The sequence below is a fragment of the Rutilus rutilus genome (assembly GCF_951802725.1).
Source record: "Rutilus rutilus genome assembly, chromosome: 1".
Lineage (NCBI taxonomy): Eukaryota > Metazoa > Chordata > Actinopteri > Cypriniformes > Leuciscidae > Rutilus > Rutilus rutilus.
Window position 1 is genome coordinate 36,969,850 of NC_140209.1, and position 26,048 is coordinate 36,995,897.

The following is a 26,048-nucleotide window of genomic DNA, read 5'->3' on the forward strand; positions in this document are numbered from 1 at the left end:
TAATAGGTTTAATTTGAATTTTCAAAAATGAGCAATATTATGATCAATATCTCTGCATGAGCAAATGAGCTTAAAAGTGTCAAGCCATAATTACATGACGTCCTAAAGAATTTATCAGTACATTGGAATGTGTCCGTTTATTTAACATGTTCATTTTTGAATTGTGCATCAAACCACATTGCATCACACAAAGAACTGATTGATTGCATTAGTATTTGTTTCCATTTTAATGAGTCTTCAGATCAAATACATTTCAAATGCCAAGAGCACAATGCCTTTCTTCTCATTAAAGTGGTGACGGATAGAAAAGGGCCAGTGTGTGGCCTGCCTCCCTCATTAGCCTGCTGTTTATGTGTGGATTGGCTTTTCTTCTGCACAACACTATTAAATGGCTCTATTGTTTCCAGTTGCTAATGTCCTTGAATCCAGTCCTTTCCCCTACTGCTCAGACCAACCTTATTTGCTTCTACCACATGACAACTATCAAGCGACAATAGGAATCATGCAAATTTAATGTAAATCATCATCTGGTTAGCCTATTTATTACAAGTGACAACAACAACATCTATCTATCTATCTATCTATCTATCTATTAAAATATATATAAAAAATTTTTTAAATTTTTTTAAAATACTTTTAATGACATCAGACATTTTTTTCATGAAATAATTCAGCATTTGGACAACATCAAAACGCACATGACTAATATCCTTTACACCCCACAATGTAGGCCTACTGCCAGCGCCAGACGGAAGAGCGCGCGCACGCCCAAGCGCGAGTACGTGCACGTTCCGCTGTACTAACGTGATGTCAGAACGCCGTTGAGCTCAAAAAAATGTTAGCCTGTGTTGTTAAGTCTGAAAGCTACAGGGGATTTGCCAGACGGAAATAATACCGTTTTATCGCCTAGAAACACATGCACAACCCACATATTAGCGTAGCGCGTTTTTATACGTTTTTATATCCGCTTGAAGCGAGCGTCTTGGGTTTATCCTGAGAGAAAGTTCGTTGGTTATTTTGTGGGAGTGATGTCGAATCCTGGGACTCGAAGGAACGGGTCAAGCATCAAAATCCGACTGACAGGTAAAACGACTACAAATAAGCTCCTTTATTGTTTTAATTTCATCTTTACGGAGTCAATGATCATTTCATACTTCTAGTTAGGTTATTATCGCTGTGTGTTTGTCGCTCATGTGTGTGTGTGGAAGGCTAAGCGACCGACTATCCTGCTAGCTTCTGCTGGGGCGAGTTGCAGCAGCCTGGCTCTTCATGCTAAACGCATGCTAAGACGATAAGCAGTTCTTTATTTCATCAACATCTCTATAAACAGCACAATAGTCCGTGGACATGCTTTATTTTCACTTATGTGAACGTTATCAGCCGAAAGCAGCTCCCCGTGGATGGTTTGTTAGGTTGGATTAGTCATAAATCAGCTGAGTGTATACCGGATGAAGGAAGCAGAGGCAGCTGTTTTCTCGGTTCCCCTCATCTGGATGGCGGTGTCTCCGTTATTTATTAAGATATTAAGACTTGCCATCATGTGTGGCAGACTGTTCGTTAATATTTTGTGTTGTACATTTGCTCACTGAAGCAAGTTAACAAAGAGTTACAGTGCTTGATCTTTCTATGCCTGTATACCGTTTCACAATGCACTGGTGGGGTTTTCTTGGGAAGGATTTTTTTTCCCCTACTCTTTTGAAATCACTCCTTGCTTGGAAATGAACAGGATATGATTGATGCATACTGATCTCTATGATATCATCACAGACATGGTGACAGTGCCCTGAAGGATTGGATTTACAATTGTCTCTGTAAACCAGATCTACTCTTGACACATCAGTGCCTTTTAAAGTGTCTGTGGAATAGAAATATTAGTATGATTGCAGAAGTACACGGTTATGTGCTTTGCATCACATTATAGACTCAGCAGGGACAAGGATAGAGGATACTCATATTTTTCGTTTTTATATCTTTGGACACACTTTACAATAAGGTCCTATTAGTTGATGTTAGTTTCTGCATTACCTAACAATGAGCAATACTTTTGTTACAGTGTTATTTATCAATATTTGTTCATGTTATTTAACAAATTCCAATCGGTTAATGTTAGCTCAAGTCCATTAACAGATACGGCTTTTAGATTTGAATGGTGTATTAGTAAATGCTGAACTTAACATTGTCTAAGATTAATAAATGCTTTATAAGTATTCTTAATGTAGCTAGTTTATTTTAATTAATGTCGTTAACTAATGCTAAATGGAATTGTGAAGTGTTACTGCTTTTTCCTGTCTTTCCTGTTGACCGTTGATGTATGCCACTAGTGGATTACATCTGCATGTTGTCATTTAATTGTGAGAAAGTTCGAATTTTAGTTGGACGTAATGTTGTTTTGGGGGTTTTTTCATGGCACATGACCCCATTTTTATCTGACAGAACTATTTTGACATCAAACATACAATGAACTGCTTTGATGGAGGCGACGATGACACCATATAAAGACATTGTTCCCGCACAAACAAGATAGCTCTGAACGAGCTGCTCTTTATTTCACGCAGATGTGTTTGTGTCTCACAACATCTCCTCTGTGACCACTTGAGAGTTTGTTTGTGGAAGAGATGTCCACAGCAGAGGTGGATAGCTTTGGGGCCGCAGACAAACCCAGCGCCTCCAGCTGTGCTGCTCTCCCCCCTGGGCCCATGAAAGGAATTCTAATTGGACAAGGAATGTCTGTCTCATGAAACAATGAGTGTTGAATCTCTTCAATGGCTGCTTCACTGTTTAGTCTCGCAGGGCGTTTAAGTCCAGAGGATTTGGGTAACCGAAAAAAGCTTGCAAGATTTTTATCTGATAGTATCAGTCGATTCAGCAGTGCTCCCTTTAGGCGTTTGGGTGAGAGAACATTATTTTTCCGTTTTATTCCAAGCAAAATAATGCTTGTGTTTGCTGGCATGTTTTCGGTTGTTTCACATAAACTGATATCGTTTAGTTTGTGTAAATGAGAAGGAACTGCATCTAGTCTTGTTTCTAGGCTAACTAAACATTTAGGAAGTCAGGGAATTGTAATGAATTTAATGATTCTGCTTCTGATGATTCCTTTGAATGATTCTAGTTCTTCAACGATTTCTTTAAAGGGATAGTTCATGTACTTGCATTCATGTTGCTCCAACCCTTGTCTTTCCTTCATCTGTGAAACATAAAAGATATTTTGAGAAATGGCAATGGGCTCCAGTGTAGTTTGGTAATCCCACTCTAGAAAGCCATACATGTAGAAAGTTTGAAACGACATGAAAATTCTCCATTGTTGTTTTTGGGTGGACTATCCCATTAGTACTTTTTGTGTATTTAATTTTGTGTGTGTGTGTGTCCGTTCAAGCACAAGAACATGCAGAAGATAAATCAATTTGCTGTTTGAGAACTGTAGAGTTCTCTTGTGCTGGAATGGTTTAAAATCGCTTGAATGTGTAAATTGGCAAGAAAAAAAACATGTGGAAATGATACATTTTCACTTTATAATAGTTCAACTTTGCAATTAATCCATGAATTACATTCGTGCCGAACCGTGGGGCCTGGTCCGTACGGATCACAGATCAACTACAATCCATTTAACCCCTATCCATTTAACAGTGTGTTGCCAAATTAGATCATTTCAGATTTCAGCGGAACAGATATTGGTGAATACATTTCATGCTATTCTTGCAATTAGTGCAATTTTTTTTTATATATGAATATTCACAGCCTTTTTCACTGGTGGCACATAGTCCTTCCAAACTGGCCCCAACTTCAGGCTATATTGGAATACTAAAAACAAAAGAAAAGAAAAACAAACAATATTGTGGTTACATATTAACACACAACTCATGTATGTTTAACTTCATAAAGGCTTATGCACGACCAATCACTGAATGAAGTCTCATGCGCCTTATGTGCAGCATAACAGCGGCAGTTCTTGGTTCACGAGGTCCAGTGCGATATGGTACATGAGTCAGATTATTTCAGTATAGACAAAAGAACTGGTTCTTGTACCTAACCCCACGTGCTAGCCTAAAAAGTGATCTTTCGTCAATAATGGTTAAAAAAAAAAATGTTTTTAGTCAACTTGCATCACCTTTTTTTTTTTACACAAAGATTCCTGGTAGTTTTGCAGTGTAATAGCTTTATGCCATCTGACAAGTGTTGACAATCAACACTTTCACACTATAGTCTAGAAAGCTTTGACGTCAGTATGCTTTTTGTGACTTTATCAGCAATGGCTCATAGACAGTAAGTCGTTGTGCCTGAGGAAGACGATGCAGTGATCAGATCAAGTTCCTTGAAAAAAAGAAAAGATTGAAGATTACTTCTTTTTTTTTATCCTCCTCGCTGACACGTTTTTCAATACGTTGAAATATATAGCGTTATGTTTAATGGCCTATACAGGAAATTCTGGAAAAATAATTTGACTTTATTTTGAAGTTCTATTACTTTTTTTAATTGTGTGTCAATTTTGCATCTGTTAATTGTAGTTTTGCACTAGTTTTCTATTTGTTACTTTCCTTCTTTCAGTCTATTAGTATGTCCGTCTTTATTTGGGTTTTCACCCAACAGGAAGTGAGATGTGGCTTCTGAGATATCTTCTTTAAGCGATCGACTGATAGTGGAGGGTTTTTTTTGTAGTTTTACGCTCAGTAATAATACATATTTTGTGTTATGTGTTCAGTAATTGATATGCAGAACCACATTCTACTTTTTGACACAAGTAAATAATTATTAGACCACAACAATAAAAACATACATTTGTTAATGTCATGTTTTGTCACAGTGAATAGTCAGATTGAGTTGAGTAGCCTCATTATATCCTTCAGAAATTTTATTAGAGGGGTAAAAAAAAAGAGGGGCAGAAATGTGTAAATATTTGTCATCATTGAAGCATGCACTTCTTGCTGGTTTTTAATTTTTTTTGCTCGCTCAGAAGTTATTGCCTTCATCATGGTTACAGAGTAATCAGGGAGAAATGCAAGTTTCTTATTTTTTCATTGTTGTTTCCTCATTACTTGGAAAGGTCTTTGCTGATAATGCCCTGAGAAAGTACTTGACTTCACATGTTTTCTACGGTGTTTCACCCTGAAGGGATTGTGGATTAGTTGGGTTGTTTGGTTTTTATTGTTGTGTTAATGAATAAGGCAGTCTGAATGCAACTGTAAAAAATGCAAAACATTACAGGGTCCTTGATTTGTATTCTGCTTCTATTATAACTTCTTTCACTGCTGCTGTTGCTTATAAACACACTCACACACATGGGGATAGTAAACTTTGAGGCCATGAGCATTCAGGCTTCAAAAAAATGTTTGCTTGTTACTGCAAAACAGCTGTGTTTAACTTGTGGTGTTTGTGAGACTCTGTTGTATACTTCCAAAAACTGTAAAGCTACCAGGTGATTTGGCAGAGCTGTTCCTTAAAGTCTCTATAGATTAAAGGATGTGTTGGTCCTTACACAAGTACTTTTTTTTTTTTTTAACCAGACCCCAGGTGTGTTGTTCAAGCCGATCTAAATACATAGTTGAACAATTACTCATTATTAAATGCTAGATCTTTTTAAGTCTTGTTTTAAACTAGAGGTTCTCAACCCTGGTCCAAAACTAAATCTGATATGTATCTAAAAAGACTCAGGTTTATCAGATTCTTGTCACAATTTTTCATCAATCATTTGTCCAAACAAAATATAGCTAATTCTGTTATGTTACAAGATGTCAAACATTTCTGAAGTTTCAGTACATTTTGCAGTGAGAAGAAGTTAAAAGAAAAGAGCATGAATAAACACAAACAGAAACACCGGAAGTGCTGACGCGTGTAGCATACGTTTGTGTGTGCAAATTTAGCATTATGTGCATGATATGAATTAGAATATATGATCTGATTACCAAAATGCTGGGTAAAAACTGGTATAAGAAAGCATAGTGGGAAAAGAACAAGTCTGTCTTAGTTTATTGGCATAAACCATATGTTAACTGGCTAATTGGATTATTGTGATGTTTTGTCATTTCTTTTACATATTTCTAACAGGGCTTCTTGGCAGGTCATTAATGTAAGCACAGTCATTTATGTCTTAAGTGATTATGAACAGATGGCACAAAAATGGGAACTGTGTGCATTTAGTCCTGCTGTGTAAATGCAGCCCATGTTTGCCTGTTATGTTGGTTTGATGTGCTGACTTTAGAGTAGACACTATGAATGATTAATGAAACATCCCTCTCCATAATCATTTGTCCAATAGTGTTTTTCTTTTCTTTGTTTGTTTTCTGCTCTGCGTACGAAGTATCTGCATGGCACGGCCAGGCATCAGGCACAAGAAGCAGCGTGAAAAGTGGCTTACTGCCCCTTGTGCCTGTGCTAGAACCAGAGGGCTGGACACTGGGGAATCCTGCTTATTCATTAAGAAGCACTAGCAGCGGTCTGCTGTTATCGTTTTTGTGTCACGTGGTGTCTGCTTGCCTGCTTCCTCTCTCTCTTTTCCCCCCGTTCCTTATCTTTTTCTCTCCCTGTCCTCCCGCACACTTGCACGTGAGTGTTTCATGTTCATGGTTGTGTAGGTATGTGGAGCATGTGGCCTCTCAGACATTCCTGTGCATGATATTGATGTGAAGTCCAGCTGGGGGTTTGTAGGGGATACTGTTTATTCGGACCGTTTGCAGCACTGTAAACTGACACTATTGATCAGAGCCAGGCCGTCACCCGTCCTGTGTAAATAAGTGCCCCTAAGCACTGGGAATGAAAGCAACTGATAGTTTTTATACAGAGGAAATGTGCTTGAGCTTGTTTGTTTGTTTGTAGAGATTATCTGCTAGTATTCCTCACCTGTAAGTGAAACCTTCTGCAAAAGAAATGGGTGTTTTCATGCCATTTAATTTGTATAATTATTGTAAACTTTTTAACTATTGAAATTATTAGCAAAAAGCTAGAAGCTGCACAATTTATTGTTAAAACATCGCGATCTTGATTCAGTCACCCAGAAGATCTCTTTCCTAAATGACAACGATTCGTCTGTGTCTATTAAACCTTTACAAAATCACACTGGAACATTCAGATCTGTGTTGGTGCTGTTTCACAAACATCTTTTTAACCACACAGTATCAATATTTCAGTACGGGTATAGAAGTTTATAGTTCAGATATAAACACTGATGTCTACGGAAGCAATCAAAATAAGAGCAAATCACCTTTTGAAAGATGAATGCTTCAAATGACGATTGTATCGATCACCTATACCAGTGATTACTACTAAAGACAAGTGACTGTTAAATAATGTCATTGTACATTTTACAATTTGTCATTGAATCATTCAAGAGATTCGTTCAAAAATGCTGATTCATCCAGTAATGAAACAAGTGAAGTATTTATGAGTGAGCCATTGAATAATTCATTAAAAAATGCAGTCATTAACTTTTAGTCAGAACCTCTAGTAAATGACATGATATTTTGATTAGTTGTCTGTTCAGAATCATGGGAGAATTGTGATCTCTGTTTGAAACAAACAATTCGTGACACATATAGGGGAGGCTTGGGGAGCTTTAGTTCCAAAAGGTTGAGAACCTCTGCAATAAGGGGAAAAAAAACGTGGATATCGTTCACATATAAGTCTTATTGCAAAACCTTTCATTGTAGCTGAATACCATGAACAAAAATCAACAGGCTAAAGAACAATTACACACAGAACTTTTGACTAGGCTATGCTTTAAAAATACCATAGCAAAAACAATATACATTTAAGCATTATTAAAGAGAAGTAAACACTTAGTAATTAAAAAAGAACAAATAAAGAATTTAGTAATTACACAAATAAATACAACTGAACATATACGATCGAAATAAAGTGTTTTAAGGTATTCAGGTACAAAAACTGTAATCAAATGTAATTAGTTAGTTATCCAAAAGGAACGTTTATTTGTGGCGGTCAATGTTGATATTGTGGCGAGCCGCCACAAATAAATCAATATAGGGGAAACACTGGGATTGTAGCGGTATACCGGTTTGGCCATAGATCACGGTATATATGAACACGAACACGTATGATTATTATATCTACGGTATTGATAAAAACAAATCAGATGGAGAATCTAACCTGCGCATAAGCAACTTCTGTCCACTTGACTGCTTAGAGACTCAACTTGCTCCAACCACACACGTACAGCGGAGAAAATGTCAGAGACAGAGGCTGTTATCTCTAATCTTTATCCCCCCGTTGAAAAAGAAGTCAAAATTTGCAGTTTGGGAATTATTTGCATATAGAAAAAACAAATGTGTGGTTGTCCTCAAGGATATCCATCCAGCTTGCAAAAAATTTGGATGCAAAGTGGCTGCAAAAGGAGGAAACGCATACGAATGTATTGTAACCTATATACAAAATTCGCCCCAACATTTTGTTTGTATATTACAAGCACAATAATAAAATTGTGTATAGACTAATAATAATTAGGATTATGATTATTATTATTGTTAAGAATATTTAACAAAATAAGACATTTCTATTACAATAACATTTTCATTATTAAAAATTTAAAATATTGTATTTAAGAATAAACATAACAATATAATCATGATAATATTAATATTTTACAAAAAACGTATTTTACGAAAATCTTGTGCTTACGAAGTGTTAATCTGCACATGTTAACCTGTGGGCAGCCTATGACTATAAATCCTTAGAAAGTTCTAAGGATTTATTATAAAATATTATATTATTATTATAAAAATCGGTGACATCGGTATGCAAAATCAAAAACAGTCAATAACTTGAATGTGAAATATGAGCCTCTTATGCATCCGGTGTGAAAAAAAAAAAAAAACTCCTGCACACTGGGGAAAAGCATATGGATTATCATATAAATTTCTTTAGAGAGAGAGTTTTTTTTTTTAATATTTTTTTTTTACCCAAAATAGGATGGAGGGAGCATTAGTGAGCGATAAACATACTTTTGTTCCATTCATACTGGAAGTCAGAGGGCGCCCTCGAGCAGAAACTCCACATTTGCCTCAGAGAAGTGATATAATGACGTTTTCAGGAAATCCATAATGTGAATCTTACGCTGTAGCTGAATAAAAAGAAGATAGAAACGCTATCAATAACAACGCTGAAGACAATAAACACATGACCGACTGCGACAATATATTGTGTATTTGAGTTCTTCAAGCCGCCTTGGGTATTTTCATAATCATAAAGTGTATTTATAATGCAATGCTAATCGACATAGACTTGATCACTTTATAGAATACTGTAAAATAATATATTGTGTGCCTCATTCTGTGATAAGAAGCCACATCAGCTCACAAAAGGACATTTCAAACACTTGTTTTAAACGTTGTGTTTTGATGGACAACGGGTTTATGAACGCTTCGCGTTACAAGTTTGGGAAAATGTTGGATGCATGTTGCTTTTTCAAATGCACGTTTTAAGAGACTCAAACTCGCAGACCCCTAACTTTTTAACGATTGTGTAACTTCTAATGTCTGTTTAATGTATTTTATGTATTCTACATTGTTGCATTTATCATGTTTAAACCATGTGGCAATGTTAAAGTGCCGTTTCATGGACATTTTGTCCACACCAAACAACATAAATGCTATAGCGGTTTGAGTCATATGTGGTGAATTGTTGAACCACTGTTCTGAACTCAAGGTTTTTTGTTATGTATTTGTGATGTTTATGCACTTGAAGTCACACGTTTAACCTTGTGTGTTACGCTAGTCTCGCCCTTATGTAAAACACTACACCTTGAACTGAAGAGTCATGAAGGTGAGAATAATTAGTGTGAGACTTTGTATTATGGTCACTCGGTCTGGAAACCTTTACCTCTGGCATCTTTTGACCTCTATCTTTATTACTGGGTTAATTGTTAACTAAAGCAATGACTGCAGTATTTCAAGATGTAACCTAGGACAGTACGTTTATTTGTTGCTCACCCCTTTCAAGACAAGTGTGAGTTCAGACTAGAGATATGCATAATCCACATCTTCATAATAGATTAGTAAATGGTTTATCTTAACGACTAATTGGTTTATGGTCAAATACACAAGACACGATGACTTGACGCAATGTCTTACATTGATGATGTTGTATAATGCTTATACTAATGTTATTTAAATAATAGAAATAATTTTATCAATAATAAGTTATACAAATAATAATGTCATGACACCAAAGTGTTGCATTGGCTGTGGAGATGAGGGTTTAAAGAGGATGAATTTGGGGACACTAGTTCTCAGAGAAGATTTTAGCGTGACAGGAGGGGTGTGCGATTATTAACAAAAAATTTGGTTGATAATAGATTAGACAATATTTTGCTGAGTGTTTTGTGCTGGTACCTTGACTGGATTAGGCCTGTCGTGGACAGCTGACTCAAACGTTTTTTTTTTATTTCTTAAGGGGTGATATTTTAGCCTGGCTCCGCCCTCCTACGTATTTCCGCTCAAGTTTCATTTTCCTTCAGTACTCCGTCTGGGTTTGCGGTATATTCGTGGGTTTTCTCCGGCCAAATTTTTACCGGTCCAATCAGCAAACAGAGGGAGTGGCTGAGAACGATGACGTTGAGGTCAAGCACTAGTTTGAGTTGTAGGGTTACGTCACGACCAAATGTTAGCGATTGGTTATGACAGATCCAGAGTGGCTCTGGGCAGATCCAATAGTTTTAAACTTCGAGTACCCGCCTTCAAGGAAGTTAACGCTTGTCAATGAAGAGTGGCCAGACTCTCTGTACAAATGAAATGTACTAGAGTCTGGTAGGACCAGGCTAGTGATATTTGCCATCTTAAATTGATTTCCAGGGCATTTTACCTAGTGCAATTTTTAACCTCGTCAAATTGTGCATTGTCATTTTTACATTTAATCAAATTGAATTGGAATATTAAGACACTGTAGGATTTTATCAATCAAATGAACACAACATTAAAACACTTCTTCAAAACAAAAATTGCAGTATAATTGCAGATTATTAATTGCATATTACACAATTTAATGATGGGATCTCTAAATTCATCCCCTTTAAAGCCCAGACCCTAAAAAATAAGAAAGAAAACTAGATAAACCAGTCAAACTCATTCATTCACAAACCTTTCCTGATCCATTCCTAGACCTTCTAAGCTCAAATAAACAGAAATTGCAGTGCATATTTTATCACAACTAGGCCTAGCTAGTAATGGTGGAAAGATTTGTAAGAAATGCAAACCTCTAAGCTGTCAGATTTGCCTCTTTTATTTACTTCTGTTTTATGTCCTGACAAAATAACCTTATCTCTCCAAATATAAAGAGTCGGGCAGCCTGTTGCCCTGATAAAATGTGACATGGTAGGTCTCTGTGTCCATGTGTGTGAGACTGCATTGTGGTCAGCTGCAGACAGTGCTGTGTAATACAGTGCAAGTAAGTCTGTGGGGCCTCCAGACAGGATGAAGAGCTCATATGGTGATTTTAGCCTCCCTCAGCAGCCTGGCCGGCTCCCACGCGCCTCGTCTGGATTTAGGTTACTGAACAGCACCCAGAGGTCACACAGCCACCTCCCCCAGGTTACTGCCGGACACACATATTGCAGAAGGACACGTTCTTTCAGCTGTTGTAAACAAGAAACTCTAAATGCAGGGATTATTTTAGCCTGTCAGTCTTTAAGACTCTACTTCTCAGTATAATGTTTCTCACGCTCTGACGCGGCGAGTAAGTAGGCCAGTTCGATATTAGGCTTTTTTCGTCTTTTTTTGGGGGGTAGAAGAAATCCTCTCAGCTCTTGTCTCTGTGCGGGGCAGATGTTTGGATGACAATTGACCAAGGGCCGACATAAATGCCCTGTTTCTTTTCAACCTTGATTCCTGCCGGTCCTCTCTGTGTGAGTTGAGTGCACTCTGGAACCAATTAGCTTTCTCATTGCAGACCAGACCCGGTTTGAAGATTCTTTGAAAGCACAATAATCATCATTGCGTGTTGTATGTGAGTACTACTGATGGTGTCAGACAAGCTGTCAAGTGCGCAGACAGGCGGACATCTGTCGGCATTGTTGCCATAAGGTTGCAGTCTCTTTGGTGTTGGCTCAGTGCTGTGATTAATACACCACACACAAGATTCAGGATGTCCTCCTCCTCCTCCAGTCACTCCTGACTGAGTGCATTTCTCTCATTCCTCTGTATTGTGCTTTAAACCACTCATTCCCCCAAGGTATGACTCCGGTTTCCCTTCGTTTCTGTGCCCGGTGACTCAGGGATGGGGAAGTCTGTCCGCCTGTCCCCATCTTTGTGCTTCTTACCAGGGGAGCTTGGCGGATCCAATGTGGAAGTCAGAGTGGCTGACCTACTGTATTTTTGCCCAAGGAAATGCCTTGTCTCTTCATGCACATGAGGAGGTTCAGCATTCCAGTTTACCCTCTTGGCTGACAACTCATTTGTATGAGGTTGGATGGGGATATATTTTTAAAGGCCTCTGGCATTCTGATCGACCTAACAAAATGGCTTCCCACAGTTTAATCTTCAGCACAGAGTGAGGATTTGGCAGTGGAAAGTGGGAGAAAGAGAAACAAAGAACCAGGAAGGAGGGTGGAGGATATCTCCGGAAAAGCTCATGGATATTTTATTCGTGCTGGGGGCCCAACGTCTTGTGTTTCAACCCTGCATATGGTAGGGCTTTGCATGAGTGTGTGCAACACAGTCTTTCTCATATCCCTCTAGCCCTCACACCACTGTAACTCAAACCTAAGCTGTGAATGGGAGTGTCACCTCTGATTCTGGCAGGAAATGAGTCGAGTAGGCCACATTCTTCAACCCCTGGCTGGTTCTTCATTTCAAAATTAGTCTGGTTCATAACTCAATTACAGTGATGGCTTGTGTATGCCAAGTTTGTATTGTCTGTAGTAGGGCTGAGCGATTAATAGTAAAATCGTAATCGTAACGTGGCTTAGTGCGTTCATCTGCTGTGTGTTGCAGAGTGAATTGTGCATGTGCATATATACAATCGTGCAGCTCTTAAGTGTTTTTTGTCTAAAGCTAGGTTTGCTTTAAAGTCACCATGACAATTTTTGTCTTATATTGTTATGGAATATTGCAGTTTTTTTTTTTTATTATAAATGATTTTATATGACTCCTCTCCTCTCCTCCTCCTCTGATGTGTTTACTGGCGTGAGGGCAGGACAACCTGTCTCTTATATAAGTGAGTGACATCCGGATGGACTTTGTGTGTGAAAAAAATAAATTAAATCACAATTCTTTTCAGAAAAGAAATCACAATTCGTCAGTACAAAAAACGTGCATGATTAGAATGAAAAAAAAATTGCATCTTTTTATCTCCTTGCATAATATTGTGCTTCAGTAATCTGTTGTTTTATGTAAATTCTTTTTTGTTCAGAGACTGAGCTGAACCTTTTCCAAGCCTTTTTCAGAGAATGCTGAGAAAATTGTCATCAGACTCCAATGCGTCAATAGCGAGTGAGCTTCTGCACTGAAACCCACGTTAAATAGAGAAGGAGATAACGCTTCCTCTCTTCTCGCTGTGCACCTGCCTTGCATTCTCCACCCCTGCTCACTGGATGCTTTACTCATATTGAAGAAATACAGAGATAAAGAACCATTGGTTCATAGTCTGGTGAGTTACACCATTGCATGTCAGCTTTACGGTGCCCCCCTCCCCACCCCCAAGCTTTAACCTCATATGTCAGCAAACTACTTGCCTTGCAAACAGCTGCAGAACCCGCCAGAGACTCATTCCCATCTACTGAGTAATGTTCCTTTGGTTGCACACGTGTTCTTTTGCTAATTAACTATGTGAACTGTCTAATGGCTTGTGAACTAGCTCCGCCATTACGTCAGGTAAAGCAGTGCTTTTATATTAAAGTCAGGAAATAAGTGGGTGGGAAACCAAGAATAGAGCCTCTTCTGTCTCCCATGCACCCACCCTCATCAGTCACTACACCAGCTGTCCTAATGCGAGGTATTGAGGATACTCTGCACTGACTAGCAGAGATGATGAACTGTCTGGTTTTGAGTTGGGGTTTTAAATTGGGAACTCAGTACCAGATTTGTTTGTCATGCACAATTGAATTTCGATGGCTTCATGCTCTTGCTAGTCAATAATTCACTTTAGAAACTTGCAGTCAGCTCCTCTGACCATGTCCTTATTACAAGCAAACTGTATTTAATGTAGTCTGGCTCATTTTTTTCTTTTTCCTTGTGTAGTTTTTGAGGATACATTTCACACAGCCTGCCCTCTGCCTAATTTGGCTACCAGGCGTCTATCAGCGGATCCCTAATATATCCACTGATAGACGGATCCGCTGATAGACGCCTGCTTTCAAATGCTCCCGTGTGTAAGTGCTCTTCGAAGACAACATGTTTTTGAAGCGTTGATCAATGTAGTCAATCATAGACATATATGTTGAGCGCGTCAATACAGTAGCCAATCAGAGACATAAATGTTGAGCTCGTGCACACAACGGCCAATCAGAGGTGTTTTAAGAATCCGTTCTGTTCAACAGAACTCAAAATGCTAGAGGGAAATCACATCTGGTATCGTCACATTTTTAAAATTTCAGTACTGACTTGGTACCGAAGTCGATACTTTTGACAACACTAATTGACCTATAGGACTTTACAAACACACTTTTCGAGCTGCTAATCCACTGTAATGAAATGGTTAAGACGATGGATGATCTCCCATCTCTGATAACACCATACCAGACTGTTTGGCCTCCTATCAAAGGGCTTAATGAAAGTGCATGGGCAGTTCTGTTTGTACAGCTCCGGGCAGTTCTCTGGGCAAATAACACCCTCCGAACTCACCGCTTTTACGTGTGCGGCGGGGTTGTTTGTCAGTTTGTGCAGCTGGGCTGCAGTAATTCTGAAGTGTTGTGCATGTTTGTGCTGCCAGTCACTCATCCTATGATTAGGCAGCAGTTAGAGCAACAGGAAAAACCCTCTTTAAAGGATCCACTCCAGTGTGTCCCATTCATGAGCTTAATTTTTCGGGAGCTATGCCAGTGTTTGAGAATGGCACTCATGTGTTTTCCTGTTAGTAATTGTCATGTGATCGGTCACACAGTGTCATTTTGAGGTTTTTGGCACGGTGGATTGTTCAGGATTTAAAATCATTGCTGCTCTGGCTAAGCTTTTAGGTCTGTCATGTACAGGAATAAGGATGTCACGATACCAAAATTCCAGTAGTCGGTACCGATACCATTAAAATTTGACGGTTCTCTGTACCAATTTCAGTACCACAGCAAAATCTGTTGGAACTATTTTTCTATTTTATTTAACTATTTGAAAAAAATATTAAATTCAATTCAATGACTTTATTTATGACAGTAATCATAAGTAAATAATACATATAAGCATTAAAGGCTACATGCTGTTTAAACGTAAATATTGCTTCCCAAAAAAAATCCCATTGAGATGTAGCTAAATCTACTGTACAGTAGCCTAATATAATTATTTCTGTCAATTTCTTCAAGTTAAACCAAACTTTTATTTTGACGGGTTGCTGTGAAGACCTTTTGAGTTTCTGTGTGTGTATGATTTGACGATAGTTTTTTCTCAAATTAAACGGTAAAATGCTCATGAAGTGACTCTCAGAGTGGCTCTGGAGATGAATTTCATCATGTCATCATATCGTGAGGCAGCAGAGACTGAAAACAGCGTGAGCGTCACTCATGCTTCTGTGTGTGTGTGTATGAGTGAGAGAGAGGTAAATGAAACTGCGCGTCTGCGCCATTCATTCACACCGAGACAAGCAGAACATGCAGGGTTAATATTTAAATAGCCTTTTTGCAGTTTAATATACACAGACACTATATATATATCGTGGTATATATCGGCAACAGACAGTGCTCCAAGTAGAGAAGTTAGTCTGGAGCCCCGCGCTTAGATAAAAACACGGAAGCGACTTAAAGGACAAGTTCGGTATTTTACACTTAAAGCCCTGTTTTCAGATCGTTTCTGATGAAATAGAACGGTTAAAGGAGAACTTGGTAACTTTTTTAACTTAATAAAACTGTCTAGAAATCATTTGGATGGTTAAACAACCTGTTCTGGTGATATTGGTGACTTTCCCCGCTCCCCCCAGCGTTCCCAGGCGGAAAACCAACCTTGCAACTTTGGGACTACCGTCCCGGCAAGATAGAAATTGGAAGTCTCGTGAGAAGCGAGAACAAGAACGAGAACGAGCGCGAAACACGAATTGCTTTACGGCAATTCAACATAAACACACGCACATGTATAATGATTACCCACCTCGGTAGACATAGCTCCACACGATACAGTTGGCTTGCTCCGATCAAAACAAACGCACATGAGCAGCGGTAGAGAGGGGGAGGAGGCCGCCGCAAGTGAGTTTCTTACGACAGTGTTGTTATATATAAGCACCCCCACAGCTATAGGGGGAGCTCGTGGGGAAAACATGCGACAACAAAAGGGAAAATCAGCGAAGAAGTGACTAGAGTTCGCTAGAGTTGCCGAGTTCAGCTTTAAGATTGAAATTTGGACACATGCTGCTGGTCCGAGAATTTTCGGTTTCTGTGGTAGCACCCCCCCACCTCCACAATGGTTGCATAGGTGCACTGGAACAATCCTTCCTAAAACGCATTAAACTTTCGTTTACAAAGACGTGAAATTAAAATACCGGTATCGGCAGATACCATGCTGAATAATCGGCTATCTGTATCAGCAGAGAAATTTACTATCAGTGCCTCTCTTGTTTAAATGTTCGCGTTCATTATTTTCTCAAATAAGTGACTGATTAATAGTTGCCACCTATAACTATGCATTTTTAAAATGGAAAAGATAAAATTTGGGGAAAATAAAACAGATTTTACAGGGCCCTATAAAGGCTGCTGAAATGTTAAAAGGCTGAATACATTTTAAACCATCTTTATATCTATTTAAAATATATTAGAATGATAGAAATCATTCATTTAAAATTGTAATAATATTTCACAATATAAATTTTTTTCAGTATTTTGATCAAATAAATGCAGCCTTGGCGAGTGACTTTTACAAACATTATAAACCTTTGCTGACGCCTGAACGATAAGTAAATAGGATAAATAGAGACCTATTGATTTGCAGCAGTAAAAAATTGGCTAAAAGCCATTGGTTACATTTGACATTTGCACTCAATAATTAATGGAAAAAATATCCATCTGCTGGGCTGAGCCCATAAAATCCTGTTGTGATGTAATTGCTTTAAATGGAGGGGATGTTACAGCCCTGACTGCCTGTGATAAAAGTTGTGTCTGACAGCAAAGTTTCTGCCTCCGTTCCTCCTTTGTTTCCATGGCTACAGATGCGGAAAGCTCCTAAAGGGAAGCTAGGGTGGTGAAGCTTTGAAATATCTGCTGCATGTATATTTGATTACTCTGTGACTGCTGTAGCTGAAGCTCTGCCACTCCTAAGGGATCTGCCTCAGCTCCGTCATACCTGCGGACTTTGATCTGAGCCTCTTATGCTGCGCGGCACCTCCACTTGGGTTATTGGTTGCCACAGTAACCGTTATTGGGAGGTGATGGACAGCCTGGAGGCTGAAGACGTGATGGACTATGGAACCACCCTCCCCCACTCTCTCCTTCTCTCCCTGTGAATGCCGAGATGAATTTCACAGCTAATGAGGCAGTGCCCTCCCCAAGTCATGGAGCTGTGTGTGGGTGCTAACAGAGGTATGCCGTTTGGCTCTTCTGTCCACAGCGATGAATTTCCTAGCTCTCTGACCTTTTGAAGATCCTTTCCTCTTGGCTCATTATTTGGGCATAAACTATACCAAGCATTTGGGCAGCATGAGACCTCAGCGTAGACCAATTAGTGGCTGATCTTGCATGACTCCTGTTCTGCAGGAACTGGCTGCATTTCCTCCTTTTCAGCCTGTTTCTTCATCACTGTATTGTCAGTTGGATTTCAATAAATAAACTTCTGCAATAATACATAAAAAATAAAGGAAGCAAGTATGTTTTGCTGTCTTTACTTTGCTTCTTTTTTCTGGGATCCCGATTTTAACAGAAACACTGGCAAGCTTTTCTGTGATGTGCGAACTGGGATTGAGGAAAGATACTTCTGTTGTCATCAGCAGGATCCAGCCATAAATTTTTTGTGCTTCACATGCAGTGTTTTTTCATTGTGCCTTTACAGTGCTTAAAGGGATAGTAAACCCAAAAAGTACTCATCATTCACGTGTCATTTCAAAACTGAATGACTTTCATTCTTCTGCAGAACTCAAAAGGAGATATTTCAGCTGTTTTGTCCATATAATGAAAGTCAGTGGGGTCCAAAACAACATTGAACCCCACTGACTTTTGTTGTGTGTGGACATGGGCATTTTCCAAAATATCTCTATTTTTGTTCTGCAGAAAATGACTGAACTGTCCTTTTAACTGTTCGCCTATGTAATAATTACACCAACATTATTGAACAATGCAATATAAGCGATTGCACTTAAAAGGTTTTTCAGCACTGTAGCACAGCTGTCAGATAAGTGTTTTTAGGTAATCGTGTAAACCGATGAAAGGGACAGTTTGCAGCCATTCTAATGTTTTAGCGTTCATAAATTGGACAAAATTGTTTGCAATGTCATGTGTTGAGCGGCATTCATTTGTACTGTTCCTGTTCTGACAGCACGCACAAATTAGTCATGGGAGGAAAAAAAAACTCTTCAGAAGTAGAACACAGCCTTACTCTGTTTGTCCAGCAACACAGTCAAACCACACAGTTCAGAATCAACCATTGTCAAGCTGCACTGCATATGATTCCTCACTGTTTCCTGTTGTGCTGTGACTGCAGTGCAGTATCGGCTTTTACACTCTGCTACTACCACTTTGCACTGATGTGCTCATTTTTCTTGTCTAAAATGATGCAGGTCATTGGTTTCCTATTACTTTGTCCATTGTGTATACAGTGCATTTTTGATAAGATGAATATTGCTGACCAGACCTGCTCCTTCTCACACCACGGCGTGTCAAACATGAGCTGACGCCAAACTTCTTCACAAATGCTGCTTCTCTCAAGTCTGCCAAATCCCATTGAAAAGCATCAAATCACATTTCAGCCTTAAACAGAATGACCTTTTGATATTTTCACATTAGGTGAAGGCTAGCAAAGAAAAGAAAAACTTTCAGGCAGACGCTTAAGCTTTACATATTCAGGGAAAAGCTGTGGATTTGGGGTGCTGTGTGTGTGAAATAATTTTTTTTGTGCTGGGACAGCCTCAGCAATCCCTCTTGGGGTACTAGAGGAAAGGGATCCTGATCATGTCAGTTAGTTTATGGAATGAGGCCCTTCAGATAAAGGCTGTTTTCAGAGCAGATTTACATGCATCAGATTTTATCCAAATTCATACATAACAGAGCAAGTGGTGCGTCTGTTGATATATCTGACTAATTTGATGTTTGTTTGTTTGTTTTCTTTCAGTATTATGTGCCAAGAATCTGGCAAAGAAAGACTTCTTCCGTAAGTATAACTCATTTCACCTTCTTATTCATTATTTTCATCCTTTGTGTACCTTAAAAATGTGTTCACACCTAAATTAAAATGTTTCCTTTCACTGCCCCTCATTCACTTCAGACCTGCAAGGCTACACAAGAGGAAAGATTTTGAGTAATATGCTGGGTGCTATTTTCCATGTTATTACAATAAATTGGGGTTTCAGTCTTTAAAAATGGGCATAAATGCTTCTCAGAAGAAGTCCATGAGAATTGAATTTTCGGAAGGCAATCTGTTATCTTTGTGAGAGCGAAATACTGCTGCAAAATCATTCAAATCAATTTTGCGAACTGGACCAACCATTTCATTGAAAATGTCCATCTCAAAGAACAATTCACTTTGCAAATAGGACATCACTACTTCTCTCTTTAACTTTCATAAATGTGCCAAGGAGAGTTTGAGTGGATTATCAGTGAATTATAACTTCAATTTGGGTCTGTTTCTCAAACAAAGCTATCACATTATTTCAGAAGACTTGAAATGTCGAGCATGCATTGTAACCACTTCACTAATGCATACATTTGCTTTTATTTTGGAGTTTGACAGCTCCAGTCCTCATTCACTTTCACTGTAAATTCACATTTATATTGAAAAGAGTTCGTCTGGATATTCTTCAAATTCACTTTTTTGTTTCACATAAAGTCAAAGGAGTTTGGAATGTCAAGGATGTGACTAAATTTTGCTTTTGGGTGAACTTTTACTCGACTTCAAATCCTTCGCATTCGCAGAAATGGCTTTATAGGAACTGTTTGTGATTCTGTAGCGCTGGAACATTAGAGCCTCTCTCTCCTGTAAGAGCCGCCCACTGGCTGCTTTTATCACTGGGGGAATTCACATCCTCATTCAGTGGCTCCTCATCAGATTCCACCCACTACAACATGAGCACACTTCACTGTTCTGGTGCCTGGGCTCTCGATCCCAGCTGTTCTGACTGACAGGCTTGTTTGCCCCACTGGCCTCGTCATTGTGTGTCCCACATATTATTCAAATGTCTGGTGTGCGTCATTCATAGATCCTGTTTCTGTGCCATGGCCATTATGCTTCTCGTATAACAAAAGGCCACATGACAGTGTATGACGAAGACAGGCAAAACAAGGCCAATTGTCCCTGGTAATTATACAGTGAATTATTAGTATTTATGTTTTACAACAGATGCAGCATGTATTTTTCAGTAGTCTTTTTCTCCCCACTCAAATAATTTCAGTTAAAAGACTCATATTATCACGCCACCAAATGAACGGTTCACAGATCATGTGACTTTCAGTTACACCAAGCAAAATGCATTGCCAAGTCTATAACTAAGCAACACAATATAGGACTAAAATTATGAGAAATGTGACATGGAAATAAACATTCACAACAGTCATTTAAATATAATTGCAGTTGGCGACAAACTGGAAAATGACTGTTGATATGCGCTTTTAGCAGATTTCATCTAACCCATGATGTTATGTTTGCGAAGAAATTACTCTTTTGAGCTGGTTGTTTTAATAAATCAGTCAAGCACCTTCACGAATCAGTCTCATGCTAAGTTTTCAGTTTGAATAGTCTAACATCTGACTAAGAAACATCCAAATACAGTATGTAATCATGTAACCAAAATACTGTTGGTTATTGTTTAGCATGTACACTAACATGTACTGTTCACCTGTGCCAACCAATTGTAAGTTGGCATCTGTTTTAATGAAGAACTTTGCTTGGGTGTGGTCAGTGACATGTTGGAACCATAAAGCAAAATTTAACTGTAATTTTTCAGTCAGGCCAAAATACTCTCAAGGCTGGAATATACTACATGACTTTTGCCCAAATTGCCTAAAGTCAACCGCCAGCTCCGAGTCGTTTTGCAGATATTGGCCAGTCGGAGTTGACAGATTTTTACAGAAAGTTGTGTAGTGTATAATGGGCACATTTACTTTACACTTTTATAAAAAAAAAATTTTTTTGCTGCAGACTATGAATACACCCAGTCAAACATATTTGATATTTTGAGCTGATTTTAGAACACATTGATTTCATTTGCCACACATCTCCTAACAACGAGGTACATGCTTCTGCGTGAGTTGTTCGTTCAAGTTGGTCATCTTAGTTTATATAATTTTATATAAGCTGAAAACATTTTTAATATCATGCAGTTGTGGCCTAATGGTTAGAGAGTCGGATTTGTAACCCGAAGGTCGCTGGTTAGAGTCTCAGTACTGGCAGGAAATGTAGTTGGAGAGTGAATGAACAGCGCTCTCTACCACCCTCATTACCTACAACTGAGGTGCCCTTGTGCCGCCAGGCACCAGGTTTGACTGGGCTCCCCAGCAAAAATGGCTGCCCACTGCATCTGGGTGTGTGTTCAATACTCATTGGTATGTGTGTGTGCACTTGGATGGGTGAAATGCAGAGCATAAATTCCGGGTATGCGAAACCATACTTGGCTACACGCCACGTCACCTTTTTGGTCTAGTACTCTGGAGAAGAAATAAATCCAAATATTTGCAGTCTATCTAAATTCTTGGAGCTGTCATTGCTCTGGAAGCTGCTTAGCTGTCCAGATTGTACATATTCGTTCAGAGGGCAGAGTGAGGACAGTGTGTGACGGCCGAGTTTGTCCTCAGTTGTTTATTTGTATTCCTGCCACACTGTCGTTCTGCTGCAGGGTTGCCTGATCCTTTCGCCAAAGTGGTGGTGGATGGCTCGGGTCAATGCCACTCTACAGACACGGTCAAAAGCACATTGGACCCCAAGTGGAATCAGCATTACGACTTGTGAGCAAATTTCCTTACTAATGGCAGATTTTTTTTTAATGTTCTTAGTGGTATTCATGATGTTGTGCAGTTTCAGTAATTTAGTTCATCTTTAAAATAATGTTAGCTAGTTATTTGAAACAGAAGTTCACTGGAGGAACTTGCTAAATTGACTTTTTCCGCAGGTATATTGGGAAGACAGACTCAATCACCATTAGTGTATGGAACCATAAGAAGATCCATAAGAAGCAGGGGGCGGGTTTCTTAGGCTGTGTTCGGCTCCTGTCCAACGCCATCAGCAGACTAAAAGACACAGGCTGTGAGTGTGACCCTTTTTATAGCCGGCTGTAATCTCTTCATTGTGCCTTATCACAGTTGTTAATCGTTTCTCTGCAGTCTATAAAAGTTTGATAACCTAATACATCAAAATTTTGATTACACCATATTATCTGTCTCACCATCAGACCAGCGTTTAGACTTGTGCAAGTTGAACCCATCTGACAGTGATGCCGTCCGTGGGCAAATCGTTGGTATGTATTGAACAGTGCAGGTAGAACTTGTACAGAACTTTTCAGGTACAATGGCCCCAAAATGTATTTAGCAACACTTTTAAATGGATGTATTTGCACTGGATAACAAAATATCAAACCAAGTGTTAATTTTGAAGAAAGATAACACAAGTAGTCAAAACATTTAAGATTACATTTTCCTCATAAAAGTGTAATTCTGAATAAAGCACTAGCATTATTTGTTTGCAGAGGCCACTTAGTTGGATATTTTGTATTTAATGCAATGAAGTGCATACTTTTTTTTTTTATGGTTTAAATTTCCAAATACTTTGTAATCTGTGTAAAATTGAATATAAATTCTCAAACAAAAATCAGTTGTTCATCGCTAAATCAGTATTTTCTGCTTAACGAAGATAAGTCAATGTGAAGACTTTTCTTAACCGTTTTCTTCACTTTTGTAGTGAGCCTGCAAACCAGAGACAGAATTGGCAGTGGAGGGCCTGTGGTCGACTGTAGAGGACTAGTAGAGAATGAAGGGTGAGTCGTCTTCTGTCCTGAAGATGCACATTTATTTAGCACTGGAACTGACTGGCTACCTGCCCAGGTAGAAAACACTTTATTTGAGCTTCCTAAAGACCAGTTAGTTTCACAGTTCATCACTGTTTAATCATCAATACTTAGTCAGAACATTTGGCCCAGTCTGGAAAAATAATAAAGGGCTGAACTTTCTTTTGTGTAAGATGATTATGATATTACCTATCCACACCTATGTTAAATTAGCTGAAAAGTCATTTTGGAAATTATACATGAAAGTTATTACATGTCATGGTAGATTATGAAATGACTTATTTGTGTAGGATAGGTCCTGAGACAGTTGTTAAAATATTAGGGGCAGTTTTATGTTGTCCTAAATGTTTGTGTGTCTGTGTGCTGATGTAGCCGTGTTTTCACATCTGATCTGTATATGTTTCAGGCCAGTTTTTGAGGATTCGGGGCCTGGACGGCCTCTCAGCTGCTTCATGGAGGAGCCCATGCCATACACAGATCCCACAGGGGCAGCTGGCGGAGGAAACTGCCGTGCACTTGAGTCACCCAATCAGGAGCAACGACTCCAAGCACAACGGATCAGAAACCAAGATTCCCGAGGGCACGCACACACACCTCAAAACAGACCACACGGACACCAGTCCCCCGACCTCCCTGAGGGCTACGGTAAGTGTGTGCATATTAGCAATGAGTCAGCATGGTCGAGTTAATGAAGTTCTCCTAGATTTATTTAATTTTTTTAATCAATTTCTTTATTTTTAGTGCCGGTGCTTTAAAACACTACTTGATATCGAGACACTGCTTTTGTAACAAATTTCACCTACTTCAATACACTTCAAATCACCTGGTGTGAGCAATTTTCCTGTCATTATGTTTAATCTACAAGTCACTGTTGTTTTTTTAAGTGATAGTTTTGCAATAAAAGATTTATTTTTAAATATTTCGCAAAAATATGCAGTTATGCTCTTCTCAGTGTGTATACATGATCTCTTACCCTCAGTACTGCTGAAGTCCACTGAGACTAATACAGCTTAGCGCTCTGGGTAGAGGCTACTGAAGTGCAGTGAACCGGAGAGTCTGAGCTCTGAAAGAAGTCTATTCTATGTGGCACTGCTACTTTAGTTGAGCCGTGTGGCTATTGCGGCCCGCAATATACAGGTGGATTGGCTGTGGTAAAGCCTCTCATTGGAGTGTAACCATGCCTGACCCTTCTGGTGTTGTGGTCGAGTCCTCTGCCGTGACCAGTGGACGGCGCCAGTGTAATTAAATCTCAGACTAGACATGCCACACTAGCTGTATGCAGTCTGAGAACTGGATGCTTTGCAATAGCCCTGGCTCTCATTCAGGTTACGTGTAAACCTCTGAGTTAGCTGTTGCTCTTTCACTCTTGACATGTGTCTCTTCTCTTTTCTAATTCAGAGCAAAGGACCACTGTGCAGGGCCAGGTCTATTTTCTGCACACACAGACTGGCGTGAGCACCTGGCATGATCCCAGAATACCCCGGTAGGTTTAATCACCACCCGCCTTTGCTGAAATAACGATTGCCCCTGTTTGATTTCTCCTCACTGCTATTGTGGTATTGCTCTAATCATAGCTCTTTAATGTCCACAATCAGCTAACTTAATAATCAGCAATCTCACTTAATAGCTGCTACTGTTGACATTGCGAAGCTTAATAATTTGCTCGTCATCATAATAATGATTTCAGGAGCATCAGGAAAGAGACTTGAGAAGCAGCCTGTTAGTGATGGGATCAACTGAGGGTGGGAAATCAACACAAGCCACTAGTCCACCACAAGTGCTTATTGCACAGTGGCAGGCTATTTTACCTTATCAGTCACTGTAGCGTGTGACCTCAAATGGGCCTTTTTTTAGATTGTAGGGCCTTTCAATCAGTTGTAGAGGGTGCATGGAAAAACTCAAAACATCTGATTCTTGATCACTGATGAAATGTATTGAAGATCTTCCAGACAAGAAGTTGATGATCTAAATACATTTTCTTAAATTTAGTGCTAATTCATATGTTTAGCTGAACCAGTGGTGTATCATAAAGTTGATGAATACATTGTGGCTTTTCCCAGCTGTCCTTAAACAAACTCAGCATACAGATTTTGGCATCTTTCTCCTTTGGTTTTATAACCAGTATCACCAATTTGGGAAGGGAAAGCACGTCTGCTTCACAAACAAATATCTCTCTGCACGCTTGGACTCTCACACACACCTGCTCCTGTGTGACATGTGCACATTCACTGGCCAATCAGATTCTTTGCTTCTCCCACGTTGCACTATGTGCTCACAACCAATAGTTTCCATTCTTTTTAATCTGTGGTCTAAACATGTTACTCATTTTATCTTTATTTCAAATTTAGCTTAACGCTGTCGACTGTTTGTTTGGATCTTTAGTTGCACCAACATCTCTGTAAATAAGACAAGTCTGTCTGATTGGGGGGCATCTTTGTCATGTAATGCCTTGCAGCTTTTTTCTATTTTTTCTATTTGGGTAATAAGTTCTAGCTCTACTTGAATGGACAATAGTTGTATTCTAAACTGTGATGTCACAGTTTAGACCATTATAATGTTACAAAAGATTTCTATTTAAAATAAATGCTGTGTTTTTAAACTTTCTATTCATCAAAAAATATAAATTGAATAATAATTAAACAATTATTAAAAAATTATAATTGAATAAATTACATTTCAAAATGTATAAAAAACAAACTAAAACAAACCAGTTCTTTTAAATTGTAATATTATTTCACCACTGTGGCTGGTGGACAATAAGAGGTTAATTTCCCACCTAGGAA

At 38.9% G+C, this 26,048-nt stretch overlaps 1 protein-coding gene across 2 annotated transcripts in view; it reads left to right on the forward strand.

Moving 5' to 3' along the window:
- The first annotated feature begins 739 nt into the window (after positions 1–739).
- smurf1 (SMAD specific E3 ubiquitin protein ligase 1) overlaps positions 740–26,048 on the forward strand; it is a 38,280-nt gene continuing 12,971 nt past the window's right edge. The window contains exons 1-8 of one of the 2 annotated variants that reach the window (XM_084420930.1): positions 740–1,083; positions 19,386–19,424; positions 22,102–22,210; positions 22,375–22,508; positions 22,654–22,719; positions 23,160–23,235; positions 23,672–23,910; positions 24,664–24,748. In XM_084420930.1, coding sequence (XP_084277056.1) covers positions 1,029–1,083; positions 19,386–19,424; positions 22,102–22,210; positions 22,375–22,508; positions 22,654–22,719; positions 23,160–23,235; positions 23,672–23,910; positions 24,664–24,748 — 803 coding nt within the window. In that variant the 5' untranslated portion in view covers positions 740–1,028. The remainder of the gene's footprint in view (positions 1,084–19,385; positions 19,425–22,101; positions 22,211–22,374; positions 22,509–22,653; positions 22,720–23,159; positions 23,236–23,671; positions 23,911–24,663; positions 24,749–26,048) is intronic. The other variant, XM_084420931.1, reaches the window with a different exon arrangement.